The sequence below is a fragment of the Anomalospiza imberbis genome, chromosome 17 (assembly GCF_031753505.1).
Source record: "Anomalospiza imberbis isolate Cuckoo-Finch-1a 21T00152 chromosome 17, ASM3175350v1, whole genome shotgun sequence".
Lineage (NCBI taxonomy): Eukaryota > Metazoa > Chordata > Aves > Passeriformes > Viduidae > Anomalospiza > Anomalospiza imberbis.
The window spans coordinates 15,969,509-15,989,151 of NC_089697.1; the positions used below are offsets into that span (position 1 = coordinate 15,969,509).

A 19,643-nucleotide genomic window follows, 5' to 3' on the forward strand; every position below is an offset into this window, starting at 1 on the left:
AGGGATCCAGGGGCAGCCACAGCTTCTCTGGGCACCCGTGCCAGGGCCTGCCCACCCTCATGGGGGAGAATTCCTTCCCAGTATCCCATCTGACCCGGCCCTCTGGCAGTGGGAAATCATTCCCCCTTGTCCTGTCTCTACATGCTTTTGTTTAAGCAAAGATAATTTCATTTTTTAAAAATTAGAGAAAAAAAAATATTCACAGGATGAAACAGGTCAGATTCTCAAGGAAATTCCTGTCCTCCAGAGATCCTTTCAAAACAGACATGGCCACCTTTTTGCTTGCTCAATTGCAAAAAGAACTCCCAATTCTGTCCAGTCAAAAGAAACAGCTCTTGTTTTGTGCATCATCTGAAAGATCCACAAATCCACGTCTGCTGGGTAGGGATGTCTTTTCCAAACCCAGCTTTTTCAATAATATCCTTGATATACCTATTTTCCGAACCTCTTCAGCCTCCTGTGTGCCCACAGCTACACCCATTAGGTTAAGCTTTCCTGGGTGCTCCAGGCTCTTCCTTGCACTTCCAGTGGCTCCTCAGCTGAGGGAGAAATCAGGGATTTTTGAATAAAAACCAACAACAACTTCCATCTATTCTATTAATTTATTTAGAAGCTTGAAACTTGCTTCTATATTTACTGTAATGAATAAAAATCACAGTAATTCTTTTTATGCACACAAAGGTGTGCAGGCACAGCCATCACAGCTGCGGGGGAGAAGCACCTTCTGATATCAAAAATCAACAAATTTGGCTAAACCTGCCCTTGGGGGGAATAAAAAATGCTAAAAAATGCTAAAAACCCTTTACCATAGGATAGAACTACATCCCATTCTGGGGAGCCCCACATATGCCAGGAGCAACTAGTGCCCCCTAACCCCAACCTCCAGCCCAGGGGGTTTGAGGGGTTCCCTCCCCTCATCCTCCCACCCTTCACCTGCCCTCCTTTACAAACACCAGCTGATTTCCTGAATTATTTAATGGCTCTGCTGGGAGGATGTGGCAGGCACATTCTTCTCTCTGTCAGGATTTTTTCATAGAGGAGCACAGAGGAAAGAAGGAGAAAACAGTTTCTATTTCTGCTCCTTGTTTTTCCTTGTGGAATGTGTTTGGAGAATTGTTACCTGGGGTCATTGCTTGGTTGGATTCTGGTGAGGATTGTTTGAGCTGATGGCCAATCCAATCCACCTGTGGCTGCACTCTCAGAGAGGGTCACGAGTTGTGAGGAGTTAGATATGGTAGTTAGAAAAGCAGGTTTGTAGTTTTAGTATCTCCTTTAAATAGCATAGTTATAATAAAGAAATCATTCAGCCTTCTGAACTGAGTCAGACATCAGCATTCTTCCCATTGGGTTCGCCTGCATTTACAATAGGAGGAGACATAATCTGTCCAGGCAGACACGTGAGCAAATTGCAGAGGGGCACTGGAGGGGCACTGGCACCTGCTGGCACCATCCTCCTGCCAGGGCAGCCTTGCCTGGCCCCTGGGAGAGCTGGAAACATTCCAGGCTCTGGCTTCAGGGCTCTGAAGGCTGGGAGGGGTCCCAGCAGCCGCGTTACCCATTCCCAGTTTGCTCCGTGCAGGACAGGGGGCACAGGGGCACACCCGGGCTGGAGCCCAGGGAAGGGAGCCTCGTTCCCTGCCCTGTCCCTTCCTGCCCACCCCAGCCAGGGCCTGCCAGGGGCTGTGGCTCAGGGTTTTGGTGCCCAATCCATGCTCCCCTCCAGCTGCAGCGCTCGGCTGGGGCTCAGCTCCGTGGGAAGGGGAAGGTGCCAGCCCTGCAGGGTGCAGGACATTCCTGCTGCATCCACAGGGCAGCAGCGGGACCAGGGCACCCAGAGCAGCGACCCCACGGATTTTTCCTCCTATTGATTAACCCACAGGGGGTTTATTTGCATGGAGGCTGCCTTGCGGCTCATTAGCGCTGTCCTAATGAGGCCCCTGCGCAGTGCCCCAGCCCAGGCTCTCCGGAGCATCCCCATCCCTGCCCCAGCCCCACCCCGGTTTGTGCCACCCTTGTCTCCACGGAAGCCCCCAAATCCCAGCGCAGAGCAGGACAGGAGGTCTCCGGAGGGGAACAGGAGTGGCTGTGGAAGAGCTGAGCACAGCAGGAAGGAATGGCCAGAGCCAGCACATCCCTTTTGCAGGAGCAGGGCTGCCCAACGAGCCACAGAGACTGACAGTTACCAGCAGTACCAGGAGTAAATGATTTCCTTCTCAGAGAGAGGAATCAAGCTCCATTCCATCTTTTTCCATATTCCAGGAGCTCTGTGCCAGCCAGTCCATCTGCAGCAGCTGGGGCATGCCCTGTCCAGCTGCCAAAGCACAGCACACATAAACAGTGCTCCAAACAAAGGTGGTGTGTGTCTAAGAGACCCTGGAAAACCTCTCCCTCCTGGGAGCTGTTGGAGGCACAAATGGATTTCTATTGTGTTATTTCTGGAGAAAAATAAGGGTACAATAATAACAAACACCAGGAAAACCTAATAAAACCTGAAAAAGACTGGAACTGAACCACAGTGGACAGAGACAGGCAGGGTTGACACAGCAAAACACTGAACAAAGAACAGAAATTCAACTTACTATTAAGCAGGACAAGAGAAAGCCCCAAGAAAGAATTGCTGGTTCAAAAAAAATTTAACCCTGAGCTAACTTCAGATTCAAGACCACAGCACTGCCACGTTTTATGCACCTTCCCACCTGCTCCCTCTCACCTTCAGTTTGCTTTTAGAAAAGAAGAACCCCCCTGGCTCACATCTGACAACCCACAAATCAGTGCTGCTCGAGGGCTGCAGGCATTGCTGCCACGGAGCTGCACAAAGCCAGCCTGAGCTGCAGAACCACACCACGAGAGATCCCCAGTGCCACCAATCCAGCCCAAGAGAGACAAGTGCTCTGCCTGTGCCTTGGCAGTGGGCAGGAGGTGCTGGCAGTAACAGGGAAGTCACCATCAGAGAAACGATGGCCACGCATACTCAGCTCAAAAATTGGCCACATTTGTGATGGACTGGGGTGTTCACCATACTTTTGGAATTCCTTATTCCCTCACAAGTCAGGAAACTGTTGAAAGGACACACCACACTCCGAAATGCATTCTAGAGCAACAGAAGGGGGGAGTGGCCCAAGCAAGGTGAGATTGAGCAAAGCTTTTTATGTCTTTAATTTTTTTAATTTCTCCCCAATGTGAAAAATCATATTCGCTTTCAAAACATTTAAAAGGTTCATTAAAACCTTATCAAAAATACAACACAAGACTGAATGGGGAAAATATTATGGCAACGGGAGCAAAGGATTTTCCCACCACGTGCTCACCCACGCAGTGGAGGTTTCACCTTTTAACCCTTTGGCCTCTCCCAAAGTTCTCTCCATCGACTCCTCCTTCGCTGTCCAGTGCTGGAGATCACTTCCTGACATCCTGACTGGAGGTAAGGTGTTTTCATAGCAACGAGCCGACCCTCCCAAATGTCCCAAACCCAGGGTACACCTGATAACAGCCAAGGAGGGTAAAACATAAATATAAATGTCTAAAACTTCTCTTAACACATGTACATGATATTTGCCTTTAATTGTGAGAGCCAACCCTGGCATCACTCATCTGTCACACCAATAAAAAAGGGAGTTGTGCCACACGGTGACAGGAGGGCAGCACATTCCTCATGTCTGCATTTGCAGCGTGGATGATAGAAGCAGCAGCCATCCATGGTGCAGGACAACCCAGAGGCCCCACACAGGAAACTCCCCGAGACTGGCAACTCTGCTTTGTCCAACACCAGCGAGCCTGAGGAGCAGGGAGAAGGAATGAAGAGCAGTTTGGGGGCTGGATACTGCCCGGGATTGTAAGATATGTGTGTATTCTATGGCCATCTGTTAGAGGCAGTTATGCTTTGTTCGTTGGGCATTTTTTCTTCATCTCTCCCACAGCCAATCCTCCCTCCAGATCTCTTCTGTTAACGGGCCATTAATTATTAATTATCTTCTGTCCATGGCCAGTGAGTGTCCCTGCATGGCTGAGAAAATTCCAGCATCCCATGGGGAGATGCTCCGCCCAGGGGAGGAGCCAAGCATTCCTACCTGGATCCAATCTGACTTTGGAACCCCACAGCAGCCTTTGCCCACTGCATTCCCAGAGGAGCAGCTTTCTTCCCCACTGCATTCCCAGAGGAAGCCCAGGCCCATCTCCAGCAGCCCTGGAGCTTCAGAGGAAAACTCCACCCTTGTGCAGGATCCCTGCTCCAGCAGAAGCACAGCTGGCACTGCAGGAGGGCTGAGCCACCATGGGATGGGACTGCTGCCACCACCCTGACCCACAGGCTGCCAGGGCCTGCTCTCACTCTGGCACTGGTTTGTTTTCTTTTTTGTACTATTGCTTTTGTATTTTTAGTTTTCCTAGTGAAGGACTGTTATTCTTACTCCCATATTTTTGCCTGAGAGCCCATTAATTTCAAAATTATAGTAATTTGGAGGGAGGGGGTTTACATTTTCCATTTCAGGGGAGGCTCCTGCCTTCCTCAGCAGACACCTGGCTTTTCAAACCAAGACACACCCCTAAACCACAGGTGCTCCCCAAGCAGGGCATCAGCTCCGGCCCATCAGGAGAGGGGAGCAGGGATGAGTGGACAGCTGAGTGTAGGAGGATCGTGGCACTGTCAGGTTTAGGGCTGAACTCCGTGATATCAAAAGGTCTTTCTGAACTTTAATGATTCTGTGACTCTGTTTGTGGTTTGTGTTCTAGGGGGAGATGCTGCAGAAGGGCTGGGAAAACCCCAAGGTGTCCAAAGCTGCCACATGGCAATACTCAAACTCCTCCAACACCTCTGGGCTCTGCACAAAGCGCAGCATCCTCCTGGTTTTCCCCCATCTGCTTCTCCAGCAGAAAGAGGACCAGCTTCAGACTCAGCCTTTAAGAAGCTGCAAGGCTGGAGAAGAGAAGGAAAGGGTCATTTTAGAAGCTCTTTGCTCCTAAGGGGGCCTTTGGCTCAGTCCACCTGCACACCCTCAGGCAGCTCGACCACCACAGGGGCACAGTCATCAGGCTCTGCCTCAAAGTCCCATCTGAATTTCTTTGTCAGGTGAGCCTTGAACTTCTCAGCTTTTTTCCTCAGAGCCTCATCCACAGCAGAGCTGCACGTGCAGGAGAACAGCACCTGAAACAAAGAGCAGAGGTCAGGGAGAGCCCAGCCATGGCACCAGCTGGGCACCTCCTCCCTACAGAGGCACCAGGGAGCACCAGGGGAGAGCCAGGTTAGGACCCTGGGACGACTGCAGCTTTGTGGGGGACCCAAGCACAGCCCACACCTCTCACCTCACAGCCCAAGCCCATCCTGCCTTCACACCCCTGAGTCAGCATCCCACACATCTGCACTCAGGTGAGAACTTTGTCTGAAGCAGGAGTGTGTTTGTAACTGAATTTGTACTGTGGAATTCTGAAATATGCCAAAGTGTGAGCTAAGGAAAACATCTTGACAGAAGTTATTTTAAAAAATTCAAATACTAGCAGGCAGATTTCCAGCAAGTGTCCAAAAGGCCAGCAAATAATTGCAGCCCTCATTGCCATGGGTAGAGATCTCCTAAAATATTTTTGTTACACGGTGTTACCAAGACTTCAGCATACAGAGGAAACTTAATGAAAACACCTTGAATGTCAGAAAGGAATGGGAGCTCTCTGGAAAAAGCTTGGTTATCCCCAGCACAGCCATTCCTTGTGCACAGGGTGCTGAAGTCTGGAGGAACCTCTGCCTTCCATTCCCAAACACAAACTTATTAACATGTCACAAATTCACAGCCTCTGCTGGCACCCTGGGGGAAATCATCTGTGTGATTAACAGGGCACTGAGCCCCAGAGCCCAGCCCAGCCTGGTTCTGCTCCTCCTGAACCTGTGATCCAGAACTAATTGCATAAAAAGGAAATCTCCTCTGGGGAAAATGCAGCCCCTTATTTACTGGAAGCTGGATAAAACACTGACAATGAGCAGCAGAGTTTGCTGCTTTGTGGATGAACATTTGCCTTTTTCCTGCTCATTCTACTGGAAAACTGCCTCTTTCTAACAGAACTCTTACACAGCAATACTGCTGGTAGGGTAAAAAATTATTAGAAGATTATACTTCCCACTTCTTCTCAATGAACTGCACATTCAATTACTTATTTCACCAAGTTGTTTTTTTTTTTTTTTCTTTAAGCACTGGTAGGGCTGCAGAGTCACTGGTGGCTGTGCTGTGCTCTTCTTGCCTTGGACCAAACTCCAAAAATGAAGTTGCTGCTTCCAGAGCTGAGCAGGAGCTGCACAGACAATGCCCTCCTCACAGCTCTGAGCATCTGCCCAGGGCCAGCTGAGGCAGAGAATTCTGTTGTCTGTGTGTGAAGTGGGGATAAGGCAAAGCCCAGAGCTTCCCTGGCTCCACTTCAGGGAGAGCCCACGGGAGCAGAGCAATGGAGAACTCAGTGAGGAAGGGCTCAGTCTGCAAGGCTTTTGTCACTGGGAATGTGGTGACTCCTGCCAGGGCTTAAGGGTGATCCTGACACCAGCACAGCTCCTGCTGAGGGACTGAAATACAGACTGAGGGAGCCCAGGGATGGACAAGACTCAGGCAGCCAGAAGCAGCAATAGGGGATTCCCAAATTCCCCTCAGGTACTGCTGTGAACTGGCAGCGCTGCTCTGAGCGTGCTGCAAACACAGCCGGGCTGTCCAGTCCTCCAGTGGGATGGAAAAACCTACCAAATATAAAATATAAATGAAAACCCTCCCGAGACTTGTAAGAATCACAACTGAAAAATCTGAAAGCCACTTGATTAAAGCAATGCTTCCGAAAACATTTTACCCAGCAATTAAGCCCAAAGACCTTTACCTTCCCCAAAAGTACAGCAAGAACTTGGGGTCAACAAGGAGAGGTTTGGAACTGCACCTGCAGCAGAGCTTCCTGCTGGGCTGGTTCCCATTGCTCAGCTTTATCAATGTGTCTGATTTGGGCTTTTTTTTGTAAACTAAGCCAGTTTGCTGCACTGCCAGCACAGTCACCAGTAATGGGGTAACTGCTTTCACTGGGGCTGAGCCACAGATCTGCCTCACCTGTGTCAGCAGAAGCAGCATCTTTTGCATTTTGGAATAACCATAAATTCCCTCTGGAGAAGAAACTGACTACAAGAAATCCTCAGCTGTGCTAAGGAATGGAAAAGCTGCTTAAACACTATCACTGCCCTTAGCTCAATAAGGCTTTGCTGCAGCTTCCCTGCACACTGAGCACAGCGTTCCAAAAATTGGCATCATCAGTCCTTCATGCCAAAGTTTTGTGTGTTGTTTTTTCTTTTGAAGAATGAATGGCATTCTGGAAAAATTAAACAAACAGACACCACGTTGCACTTGCCCAGCCTCTCTTGTAGCTGTTGAGCTGAATTTCTTGCTGAATAACAGAGGGAAAAAGTCAAAGTAAAGCCCTGTGTGCTCAGACAGGCTCCCATCTCCCACGCAGCTTAATTCCCTTGGCAGCTTCTCCCCAAATTTGACAATGCCCTCCCTCCCACTCAACTTCCCAGGGAACAGCCACAAACACACCTGTAAGGTGCTGGTTAAAAAGTTGTCCTGGGAGACAATGTCCACAAAAAAATCTGCTGGGATCTCGTTGAGCTGGTGATAGAGCACGGAAATGAGGTTGATGTAAAGGTCTTGGTACTTCCCTATGGCCTCCTCTGAGCGGCACAGGATGTTCAGGAGCCTTTTCCAGTGCTCAAAGGCATCATACACGTTCCCAATCAGGAAGCAGATGAAGGCAAACTGCAACTCAGCTGTGTGGGTTCAGAGAAGGGAAACAAAACAAAACATGTAAGACTAAACGGATATCCTGGCAATGTGTCCTCCACAAAGCTCCGCAAATGGTTTCTAAACTCTGGTTTGGCTTTTGCAAAGTGCATTCACACCTCAAACACTGACCCTGTGCTGCTCTTCAGATGGAGCAAAACAAAGGAGAACGGGGCAGGTCCCCTGTAACTGTGATTATCAGCACTGGAGAGGGATTCTACACACAGCAAACAACACCAAACAGCCCCAAACATCAAGGCAAACCCTGCTGTTATTCTGTGAGTGTTCAGCCTGCCTGTGCTGAGTGTCCAGCACCACATGGGACTGCAAACAGCACTGTCCTGGAATTCTGGGAGAGGTCGGCAGTGCCTCAACGAGCGTGTTTGCCTTGCTGAATGAGGAGCCACCATTCCCTAAGGTAATTTGTTCTCTCTACATCCTACAGTTGTCTTTGGTAATTTTGAAAAAGAATAAATTGTATAATGTTAATGTACAAAAAAAAAAAAAAAAAAAACGGAAGAAGGGACAAACAAAGGCTTATTCCAAACTTGGGTTCCAGCTGGGAGGGCTTCTCCCTCCATCCTGCAACAAAACAAAACCCTGCTCCAGGACCTCCACACACCCAGCATCTATCTGTATCACAGGTTGCAAAATAGGCTGGGGAGCAGTTGAGCTCCAGGAGATGCGGTGCCCCACAGCAGGGCTGGCACAGCCCGGCCACTGCCACTGCCACTGTCACTGTCACCAGCAGCACACGGAGCACGGCCAGGAGGGACCAGTCCCTGCAGCAGGAACCACCAGCCCCACAGCCCCTGCCCAGCCTAACAGGAACAAGGGGCTGGGGGAGCCCATTCCCACTCGATGCTCTCAGGACTCTGTAAGATATGTCCTCACGAGGTTCTCTGAACAGGTAAGGTGCCAGGGCCACCTGTGACAGCTGCCTTTGACTTCATCAGGGGCAATCTGGGCTGCAGCACCATGTTCCCACACCAGAGTCATAGAACAGAATTACAGAATATCCTGAGTCGGGAGGGACCCCCAGGATCACCCAGCCCAGCCCCATCCCTGCACAGACACCCAACAGCCCCACCCTGGGCACCCCTGGCAGCGCTGTCCCAGCGCTCCTGGAGCTCTGGCAGCCTCGGGGCCGTGCCCATCCCCTGGGCAGCCTGGGCAGTGCCAGCACCCACTGGGGGAAGAACCTTTTCCTAATATCCAAGCTAAATTTCCCCTGACAGCCGTTCCCTCGGGTGCTCTCCCTGGTCACACAGAAGAGAGATCGCAGCTGGCCCTCGGGAGGAGCTGCAGCTCTGGCCTCAGTCTCCTCCGGGCAATGGGAACAGCCCCTGTGGCTGCTAAAAACTCCACAAACTTCTGTCCTGCACTGAAGAGACCCCTCGGCGCGCCAGGGAACAGGCAGAGGTTCCACCCTGGAGCAGAGAAATGACATTTCCCCGGGCGGTGCTCACCGAGCAGGCCCAGCGGCCGGCCGGGGTAGCGCTGCTCCATCACCCGCTGCAGAGCGTAGCTCAGGTCCATGCAGTGCCGGGTGATCTCCTCGGGGGTGGCTCCGTCGGGGAAGGCCTGCCGGGGCAGCTCGGAGAAGCGGATCTGGGTGCCGGGCCGCGGCCGCATGCGGGGCAGCCGGGCCAGGCCCTCGGCGTAGCTGCGGCACTCGGCGCCCAGCGGCGGCCGGCGCTGCCCGGCGCGGTCCCGCGTGTGCCGCCCCGCCGCCTCGGGCAGCACCTCGGCGAAGGCGCAGATCTGGCCGCTCTCGGGCTGCAGCTCCTCGACCGCCGCCTCGCTGATGAAGCTGCTCAGCGACACCCACTTCTTCAGCGTCTCGTAGGGGTAGGGCCCCAGGAAGGGGTCCAGCTCCCGCAGGCTGTCCCGCAGCGCCTCGCCCTGCTCGGGCGGCTCGGGCCGCACGGCCTCGCCCGCGGGGTCCCAGCGCAGCACCCGCACCTCGCGGCGCCGCAGGCTGAGGAAGCGGCCGGAGCGCGGCCCCGCGTCCCGCCCGCCGGCGCCGGCCGCGCTGCAGTGCACGAAGTGCAGCCCCGGCGGCACCATCTTCACGCCGCGGAACCGCGGCCCCACGGCCCACGCGCTGTAGTCGATGCCGAACTCGGTGCCCTCGGGCACGTCCAGCACCACCACGGCCGCGCCCTCGAAGAAGAGCTGCCGGGCCAGCTCGGGCTCCGCCCGCAGGGCCGCCATGGCCGGGCCGCACGGAGCAGCGGCGGCGCCGCCCGGATATCCGGGCCCGGCGGTTCCGGGCCCCGCGGCGGGAGGAGCTGCCCGGGCTGCGCCGCGGCCGTGCCCGGCACACAGCGGAACGTGCCCCGCCTCGCCCGCCGCTCGGTGCCGGCTCGGTCCCTGGCCCCACCGCCCATCCCCAGCCCCCGGCGCGGCGCTGCTCCCTTCTGCCTCTCCATGGCTGGCGGCTGCTCCCCGCTGACCCATTGTCCCCAAAAGCGGTCGCCAGTCCCTCCAGCTGCCTGCCATTCCCCCGGGTCCCACGTGCTGCCAGCCCCGCAGCGGGACAGACGGACACGAGCCGTGCCTGGGACTGATGGACCGAGAGGCCCCCGGGACAGACACACGGAGACCCTCGCTGTGACACGCACTGTCCCAGCACCACGTCCTCCCTCCCAGCACAACACAGGGTCGGGTGCCCAGAGACGGGCAGCTCCCGCCACCTCCCGCATCCCGAGCATTCTCACAAGCCCCTTGGCTGCCCCGCGCCGTGTCCGAGGCTCAGCACCTGCCACACGAAGCCGCTCCCGGCTCCACCCGCCGTAATTCCCGACCTGGCATGTGCTGAGCCCACCTGCAGAACTGCGTCCAGCTCTGGCTCTGCAGCACTGGAGGGGTGTGGAGATGTTGGAACGAGCCCAGAGGCGGCCGTGGAGATGCTCCAAAGGGCTGTAGCCCTCTGGCTGGAGCCAGGCTGGGAGAGCCGGGGGTGCTCAGCTGGAGAATTAAAGGCTCCAGGGAGAGCTCAGAGCCCCTTGCAGGGCCTGAAGGGGCTCCAGGAGAGCTGGAGAGGGACTGGGGACAAGGGCCTGGAATGCCAGGACATAGGGAATGGCTTCCCACTGCCAGAGGGCCGGGTTAGATGGGATATTGGGAGGGAATTCTTCCCTCTCAGGGTGGGCAGGCCCTGGCACAGGGTGGCCAGAGCAGCTGTGGCTGCCCCTGGATCACTGGAATTGTGGAAGGCTAGCTTGGATGGGGTTTGGAGCTCCCTGGTCTAGTCAAAGGTGTCCCTGTCTGTGTCAGGGGATGGAACAGGATGAGCTTTATATTCCCTTCCAGCCCAAACCATTCTGGGATTCTGTGATTTCTACAATCTTCTCTTTAGACAGAGCCTAGTATTTCCATGTGCAGTGCTCCCTGTTGCAAAGTTCCCTCTTCACTTCTCCATCCTCTCAGTAGGAAAGAGTCCACCGAGGCCCCAGGCTGATTTAGCATCAAACACATTTATTTCACTTTTATTGAATACAAGAACAGTGAGCACACACGCATACACCACTGAGCACTGAAAAGGAGTATGACCAAAGGGGGAGAGGGAGAACAAGGGAAGAGAAAAGGAGAGTTAGTGAAGGAACAACAGAGTGTTGCAGTTGGTTGGTAAGGTGCTTCTCAAATAAAAATAAATATTATTATTATTATTATTATTATTGTTACTGTTATTATTACTCATGCAATCGCAGGCCAGGTTCAGAATGAATTGTGGGATTGGGTAAAAACAGGCACTCATGTCTCCCACCCCTTTCCACAGAAATGGCCCCTGGAAGAAAAAAAGCAGTGGCCAGCTATCCAGAATGGAGAGTGGTGATGGGCAGGCTGGGGCTGAGCAGCAGAAAGCTGCAACTCACCAGGAGAACAAGCAGTGAGCTTTTTTCCTTTCCTTTTATTCTTTTTATTAAGAAACAAAAAAGGTTTGGACAGTGCCACCGATGAACACGCTGTGGGAGCCAGGGACTGCTCACTGCAAACAGAACTCACTCAGCCCAGGCGCACAGGGAGCCTCACTCTGTAAGGCTGCTCCATCCCACGGGAGCCTTCGCTTCCCAGGCTGGGCACAACGCCAGAAGCAACTCTGCAGGGTCACAGCGGCCTCGGGTGGGCTGTGGAGGGGCCCCAGCCAGGTGGGCTCCCCCGACCCTGAATTGTGCCATGTACTGGTGAACGCCAGCACGGCGGGCAGACCCCGGCCCTCCACCACCCCTGGCGGTGCCACTGCTGGGCACAGCTGGCTTGGGTGCACTGGGAAAACAAACGAGAGAAAAGGAGCCTCTTTGCAACTGCCCTAAGTGCTGTTAGGTTGGGGCTGTGCTCTCTGGAGGTGCGTGGCTGGCAGCTGGGGATGGGCACTGGCACCGGCAGCAGCCCCTGTGCTCTTGCCTTCCATGCCTTGCGGGAGAAGCCTCTCTGCCAGGAGAACAGACTTGCTGGTGAGCAGCTGCCAGGGAGCAGCTCCCTCCTGGGACAGCGCAGGTGGGAGCAGGGTCTGCCCACGGCATCCTCATGGCTCAGGAGCTCCTGCTCGGGCCTCCTGTGAGCCCTGGCAGGGCCTGGCAGAACACACCTGGTCCTGGGCACAGCCTGTGTGAGGGGTGGGAGACTAAAGGCAAAATGGTGCAGAATCATGGGTCCTTCTGTTTCTGCAGGAGCTAGAGACAATTCCAAGAAGGAAACCCATTTCTTTCCTTTCTGGTTTTGGTTGGGAGCCTACCTGAACTGCCTGGTTCACAGTGTACGGGGCTCTGGGCTTGGCCCACGATCCCCTTCCAAAGGCAGCCCTGGAGGGAGCCTGTGGCTGAAGGCTGAGCTGGGAGCAGCCCCACTGACGCCTCCTGGGCTCTCCCATGCAGCCTGGAATGCTGGGGACACTCTGCAGGGATGGACACAGCACGCTACGCTCCCCGCACTGCCCATCCCTAGGCAGACAGGGGAGCACTGCCATGGCCCTGCCAGTGCTGTCCCCGGCCCTTTGCCATCACACCCCTACTAGTGGGGGAGGCGGGGCACTAACAGCCCCTCTGCCTTTGACCCTACTAAAAAACTCAAGTACCTGCATTACTGGGAACCAGAAACAAAGCAAAGCCACCCCACCTACCGGCAGGGCTGCTGCAGGGGAGCCCCGAGCCCTGCGGCTCCCACCTCGCTCCCAGCTGACCCCGTGGCTCTGCGGGGCTGGGAGCCCATCCTGCCTATGGCTGCTGGAGCTGGAGCCTTCCATGCCCCTCCAGGTGACCGCTGCCCCTCCAAACCTCACCACCACACACTGCAGATCACCGGCAGGACATTCCTGTCCCTCGCCCTCTCCCCTTCCCCCCCAAACAGCAGCAGCCAAAACCTTTCCCATTCCTTCTTGCAGGACTCAAGAGTCCCACGTGTGATCTAAGAGTCTCCAAGTACACCAACCACAGCCAATCCAAGAGTTAACAATTTCAAAACGTTGGCACTGTCTGTACTAGCACTGTTGAATTATTTCAGCATTGTTCCCTCCCTCCCCCTCCGTTATATAGAATAATATACAGAACTGAAATGCACATCCATATGAAACCCCACAGGCTGCTCGTTAGAGATGAGAAACCATGTACATATCATTTGCTTTTGTTTGAAATGAGACCCATTCCTAAATACCTTCAGAGAACAAGAGGTTGGACAAGTGCACAGAGAAGATAAGGAAGGGAAGGGCAAGAGTTAACAGAACCCCCCAAAAATGCAAAAAACCAGCATGGAATGAGGAGAAGGGCGAAACGACACTTGTGAATTGGAAAATAACTCTAAGGTCATAACTTCAATGTTTTCCTCTCTTTCCAGAGGTGGGGAATGGTTTTGCTTCTGCTTGTGGTTTTTTACTTCAGTTTGCTTACTTGCTTTGTTGCAAAGCAGTTTTCCTTTCCATTCAGTGTGCAACAAATGAACTCATGATTGTGTGTCCTTTTATGTAACATGCAAGATGGTGGCTTATTGTATTGTTACCGAGATTATTGTTATTATTATGACTTTTTAAATCTGATTTGATCACCAATCCAGGAATTTCTTCAATTTATCTGCAGAGGGTTGCCTTTGTTTGTTGGTGGTGTTGTTTGCTATTCGTTTCCAGCATATAGCAGCAGTGCAAGGATGCATTTTGTTTCCTGTTTTTATATATATATATATATGTATGTATGTATATATATATATAATATATTTGCTATTCAATTTTTTAAAAAATTTTGTCTCTTGCCATGAACATTGCAGCCAGGATGTCTATGTCTTGCTGACAAATCCAGCATGAAGGCTCCTTCTCCCCTGTTCTCCAGGTTGGAATATAGATGTTGGCTTCCAGGAACATGTTGGTCAAGATTCCTGTGCAAGGCAGATGGAAAGGACCAAGTCATGCAGTGCCAGTCCATGGAGGCCCTCTTGGGATGGAGGCACTGGATAGAAACTTTGTAAATGCTTGGGGCCACAGTTTACATTTAATTAGCAGGAGCCCTGGTAATTAGCAGGAATTCAGGCACTGGGCTGGTGTTGGTGCATGAAGGGCATGAGAGGAGCTGCCGCTCCCTCACTTTAAGCCATTCAACTAAAACTGGGTGGATCCTATGGGATGCAGGAATGTCTGGACTTGCTTGTACTGTGGGACAGGATGAGGCAGCTCCACCAGCCTCTCATGACCTTCCCAGCTGCATTGCTGGTCGCTTTTCCAGGTTTAAAAGCTGCCAATCAGAACCTTCATATGATAAAGAAATGGAAAATCCCAGTTCTGAGGAGCCTCTCCAAATGCACCTGCACCCTGGCTGCTGCCAGGGGCCCCAAAACTGTTCCCTCTCCTCTTCACCTCTGTCCCCACTGCTCCCACACAGGGTCTGCTGGCTGTGCCAACCCAGAGGAGCTGCATCACCTGGCTGACAGGGGGGAATGGGGTCAAATAGGGGGTTTAGGGTGGAGCAGGACTCCCCAAGCCCTAGAGAAGTGTCTGGGACTGTGACAGCTTGCAGGGAGGTGCAAACCTTGCGTGCTGCTGCCTACACCTGTGTGTATAAAAACCCAACCTGAGGATCCGAGTGGGACTGAAAATCTGTAGAGTTTTTGTAAAGAAATTATCATTTGTGCCAGCATTGGTCCGATACTTTGGCTTTGCATAACCTGTAGACAAGTTCCTCAGCCTACCCACAAACCTGAGGTCCCCTCAAACCCCTCCCTACCCCAGGGGGACAAGCAGGTCCTTTCCAGGTCCTTTCCTTTTTACATCAAATGCCTCTGAGCCCTGTGCTGAGCAGGACAGCAGGATGACATCCACAGCATTGCTTTCAGTGGCATGGTAGTGGCTTCCTGACCACAACCAGGTGGCCATGCCCAGGGCCACCACGCCAGTATCTGTGGCTGCTGGGGACCAGAGATCATGACCTGTTACACCCCCATTACCAGGAGCTGTAAATCACACCTGGCAGCTTCTCCACCTACCTGAGGTTTCTTGTCCCTTTCCTCTGGAGAGGGCTCTGTTTCTCTGTACACCACAGCTTTGGTTACCAGCATGTCGGGGTGCTGGAGTTTTGCCTCTTTGATTGCTAAAGCCAGTGCCTGGAAAGCAGAAGGGTGAGAGAGAACATTTATCCTCCCTCTCCTTCAATCAGGCACCCTGACTGCAGCCAGAAAGCAGCTGAGTAGAATTCCAGGGAGCAGAGTGGGATTCCAGGAGGACAGGAATGCAGGGATTCAGAGCTGAACCCACAGCAGCCTGGCAGTAGAGGCTGAAGTCCAGCATGGGGATCCAGCATGATTGGGAATTCATCCATGATTGGGAGCCCTCACAAGCTGCCTTTCTCTGCTGTTTTTGTGTACAGATGTGCTACTGAAACCTGGGCAGAGGAAAACACTAGAAAAATCTAGAGGAATTATCAATTTCATTATCATAATTCTAAAAATTACTTTAAAGCCTTTTAATTATTTTATCTCTTTATATTTTTTTCTTAAGTAACAAATCCCAAAGAGTGAGGTCACAGGAAAATGACCCTGTGGACTTAAAGACTTGTGTCAGTCTTTGATATTTAATCACAAAAGTGGGTCACTTTTTGTCCTCTGTCACTGAGGCACCAGCACCTGGAGAGACTCGACCTGTAGTGGGATTGTGCTGGAAGACAGAGGTGACCTGGGTCACTTTGGAGTATTTCAACAGAGAAAGGGCACCTAGAAATGTGTTTAAGACCGTAAAAAATTGACGCCATCACTCTGTTCTGCACTGGGATGTGGCCTTTGCCATGGCTTCATGTTGGCAGATGGCCTGAGGGTCACTGCACCCATGGGAACCTGTCCTGCTGGACAGGTCTGAGGCCTCAGTGGTCAGTTTTTGGACAAAAGCAGTAAACAGGTTCAGCTAGAAGTAGAAACATGCAGTGCTGCATCCAGGGACAGCCAGAACTAGGCAAAGGCAGGGCATCCTGCTCCTACCTGGTCCTGGTCCACATCTTCATCTCCCGTGATGATGATGCGCTTCTCTATCCGGGTCTCGGAGAACCCTCCTTTCACAGTCTGTGTGAGGAGAAGGAGAGCTCTCACCCCTGTCCCAGCAGCCAGCTCCAGGCAGGGGAACTCTGCCATGGGAGCAGGAACAGCACCAGCATCCCCTCAGGAATTGCCCCTTAATTCAGCAGAGCTCCCACTGCCCTTGACTCAGGACACACAGCAGCCCCCAGGGGGGAAGGAGAAGGGCTGGGGCAGGTGCCAAGCACCCTCCTGCTGCTCAAGCACCCTCCTGCTGCTCAGCTCCCTCACACAGCTGCTGCTATCTTTATAGAACATGGAATCACTGAGGCTGGCAAAACTCTCTGAGATTTCCAAGCCCAACTGTTCCCCCAGCACTGCCAAGGCCACCACTGACCATGTCCCCAGCTGGATGAGACTCCACCACTGCCCTGGGCAGCCTGTGCCACTGCCTGACCACCTTTCTGTGAGGAAATTTTCCCTGATACCCAATCTAAACTTCCCCTGGTGCAACTTGAGGCCATTTCCTCCCACCCTGTCCCCTTTTCCCCGAAGAAATGCGTGTATTTAATCTGGGGATGCAACAGCCATGGGTAAGACCGTCCGCTGCAGCCTTGTCTCCTTCACTTCCCACCCCTGGATGAATGCACACCCCTGGCTGTGCCTGCCTGCTGTGGTCACACCTGGCTGGATGGGACAGGCAGCACCCAGGGCACAGAGCACTCTGTGGGATCACCATTCCCACGGGACAGCACACAGCTCTTGGCTTGTTGGAAGGAGAGGGGCCCTTTCTGCTGTACCTAGCACAATATCAATCTACCCATCCCCTAATTCCAGTGGCCTTCAGGAAGCCCTGGAGCTGCTCTCACCTTGGTAACGTGGGTGGTGGTGGAGGTGGAGAGCGTTTCCGCAGTGGCACTGAATATGCTGGTGAGCACCTCCTTGCCAGCGGAGCCGCCCGAGATCTGCGGGACACGAGCAGTGCACTCAGGGGACATCCTGGGGGAGCCCCAGCCCAGCTCCCAGCCAGCCAGGACCTCCAGCTGGGATGTACCCTCTCAGCCAAGCACGGGAGGGGACAGATGGCAAGGGAAAAAGGCAATGAGTTGTGCTTCCAACTGCACCAAGGGCTTGAAGGGGACAGGGAGAGGTTTCCACAGGTATCCCAGGACCACAGCAGCTGGAGAGGGCCTCTGCAGTGGGCAGAGGGTCTCATGGCTGCTTTTGGCTCTTCCCTGCACACCCTCAGGGCCACTCTAGCAGAGTTCTCAGGCTGCCTCTGTCCATCCCACTGTGCATGCCAAGGGCTGGGAAGGATGCACTGATATTCCAGCCCCAGTGCCAGCTCTATTCTCCCTGCAGCACAAAGGGATGAGCCTGGGGCAGCACCTGGTGTTTGGCCAGGCTGGACTCCATCAAAATGAAGGGGTGGAGTAAGAAATCCCTTTCCAGAGAAAGGGTTGTGCTGGGCAGGATGGTTTGTGGCCATCACCTCCACTGGGATCAGGATACTTTGTGGGTGGTCTTGGGTGACCCCGCAGGACACCCAGGGCTAAATGCATCTCGGCCCACTGCACCAGGGACTGGGGTATTTTTGAGAATTATCCTCCTCAGGCAGATGCTCAAGGTATGGATCTGGCATAGGAAAAAGCCCACAGGTTGAGGTCTCTTGACTTCTTGCTCCCCAGACTTCTGAGCATCCTTCTTCCCTTTCCAGTACCAACACAACAGCCAGGTGCCAGTGCTAGGAACAGTGCAGGGCCCAGTGGGACCAATCCCACCCACTCCCAGCCCTACAGGGTTGCCTTCCCCAACTTGGCCTTGCTGGTGGCACCATGTGCCCCCTCACCGGTGACAGGGAGCGAAGGTCCGTGGTGGGAGCGGCTCCTTTGCCAGCCTTGGTGCCATGATCCTGAAAGAAGAGCAGACGGGCATGTTGGCTCATGTTGGCATGGGGCAAATGTGGCAGGTGTCACCCTCCAAAGACACCCCCAGTGGGGCAGGGTCCCCCCAGCACAGCTGGCCCCAGTCACTCCCGCAGGGGACAGTAGCTCCCCCGCCCTCAAGGGCCAGCCCCGCTTACTGAGGTCACCAGCGCTGTCTCTGTGGTGCCAGCCTGGGCAGCGGTGACGGTGGTGTCCCTGCTGCCCGAGGTACCTCCGTCCACCTGCCAGGGCAAAGGAAACCAGGTGAGCCTGGAGGTGCCACCAGGGAGTGGGTGACACTTGCAGGGACAATGTGGCCATATCCTGCTGCCAGAGGAAGCCAGGGAGGGCCATGAAGCTACAGACAGTTGGTGTCTGTCACCCACTATAGATGGTCACTATAGGCATGGCAGGTGGGGCCAGGGACACTCAGACAATATCTCTGGCTGGGCTTTAGTTTGGTTTTTTTGGGGACTTCAGCAAGCTAAGGGTGAACAGAGACCCCCCCAACCACCCCACAAAGCCCTCGCTGTCCCAGAGCTGCTGCTTTGCTGGGCTGAGGCTTTGGGGAGCCTCAGGGCTCAGCCTCTGGGGAGCCACCATGTCACCTGGGCCATGTCTGTGGTGCTGACCCGATGGGGAGCGGAGCCTTCTGCTTCAGGCTTCTTCACAGTCACAGCATTTGCTTTTGGGGCTGAAGGCTGCAGGAGGAACAGCAGAGAGTCAGCAGAGCCAGGCCCTGGGGCACGATGCCAACAGCCCTGAGTGCTCTGTCCATGGCATGGTGCTGGAAAGACCTTTAAGGTCCCTTCCAACCCAGCCACTCTAGTTCTCTGCTCCTTGTGCAGCAACCCCTGGCAAAGCATCCCTGCCCCACTCCTTCGCAGGTGCCACGCACACGATGTTCTGTGAATGTCACATTTGAGTCCTACCTGGGCAAACAGCAGGGCTGGGCTGCTGCCCTGGGCAGACAGGCACCACCCACAGTGCCCTGTGACCCACACACCCCAAATCAGGCCTGATGCTCTGTCCCTGCAAATTTTTTGATAGATTTTTAGAACAATGGATAAGGACAAACTGTTCTTCAAAAGCCAAGTGAGACCCACTAAACCAGTTTCATGCCTGTGCTGCAGCCATTTTGTGATCTGTACCAGCTCCTGGTGTCTCTGGGTACACCCAGGGTGTCAGAGCCTCGGGGGAATGGACACAGGCTGCCAGCACTGCCCTGATGCAGGAAACTGGAGCTGCCAAGGGCTCCTGCACGGGGGATGCTTCACCAGTGCTCAGTATTCCTGAGCCAGCAGCCCCCTGCCCACACTGGCCCTGGAGCAGATCCTCCACGGCCACAGTTCCACACCAGGGTTTCCAGGCTGGCTCAGAGACAGCTCCCTCTAATTCTGCAGCTCTTTGCTGGCTTTAGGTCTGGACTAACCTCAGCAGCTCTGCC

At 53.9% G+C, this 19,643-nt stretch overlaps 2 protein-coding genes across 21 annotated transcripts in view; both read right to left on the reverse strand.

The window, feature by feature from the left end:
* Positions 1-4,669: 4,669 nt before the first annotated feature.
* On the reverse strand, positions 4,670-10,043 carry AAR2 (AAR2 splicing factor). The gene is made up of 3 exons (XM_068208234.1): positions 9,257-10,043; positions 7,545-7,774; positions 4,670-5,140 (listed from the first exon to the last, which is right to left on the reverse strand). The coding sequence occupies exons 1-3, from the start codon at positions 10,002-10,004 to the stop codon at positions 4,973-4,975; spliced, it is 1,146 nt and encodes a 381-aa protein (XP_068064335.1). The 5' UTR covers positions 10,005-10,043; the 3' UTR covers positions 4,670-4,972.
* A 2,448-nt stretch (positions 10,044-12,491) lies between these two features.
* The window catches only part of EPB41L1 (erythrocyte membrane protein band 4.1 like 1), a 62,530-nt gene continuing 55,378 nt past the window's right edge, over positions 12,492-19,643 (reverse strand). For 11 of the 20 annotated variants that reach the window (XM_068208240.1, XM_068208244.1, XM_068208245.1 and 8 more), the window contains 7 exons: positions 18,805-18,897; positions 18,355-18,438; positions 18,121-18,183; positions 17,141-17,236; positions 16,239-16,319; positions 15,255-15,371; positions 12,492-14,153 (listed from right to left, as the gene is read on the reverse strand). In XM_068208240.1, the coding sequence (XP_068064341.1) occupies positions 14,145-14,153; positions 15,255-15,371; positions 16,239-16,319; positions 17,141-17,236; positions 18,121-18,183; positions 18,355-18,438; positions 18,805-18,897 (543 nt within the window). In that variant the 3' untranslated portion in view covers positions 12,492-14,144. Of the gene's footprint in view, positions 14,154-15,254; positions 15,650-15,734; positions 15,922-16,238; positions 16,320-17,140; positions 17,237-18,120; positions 18,184-18,354; positions 18,439-18,804; positions 18,898-19,643 lie in introns of those variants that run through there. The other 9 variants (XM_068208239.1, XM_068208253.1, XM_068208243.1 and 6 more) reach the window with 6 other exon arrangements.

Excerpts from the sequence above, each read along its gene's own strand:
- AAR2 (XM_068208234.1), bottom strand. The coding sequence starts at position 10,004 with ATGGCGGCCCTGCGGGCGGAGCCCGAGCTGGCCCGGCAGCTCTTCTTC. Across the intron at positions 7,775-9,256 it reads CCGGCCGCTGGGCCTGCTCG|CTGAGTTGCAGTTTGCCTTC; the intron begins GTGAGCACCGCC and ends GAACCCACACAG. Across the intron at positions 5,141-7,544 it reads TTTTAACCAGCACCTTACAG|GTGCTGTTCTCCTGCACGTG; the intron begins GTGTGTTTGTGG and ends TCTTTGTTTCAG.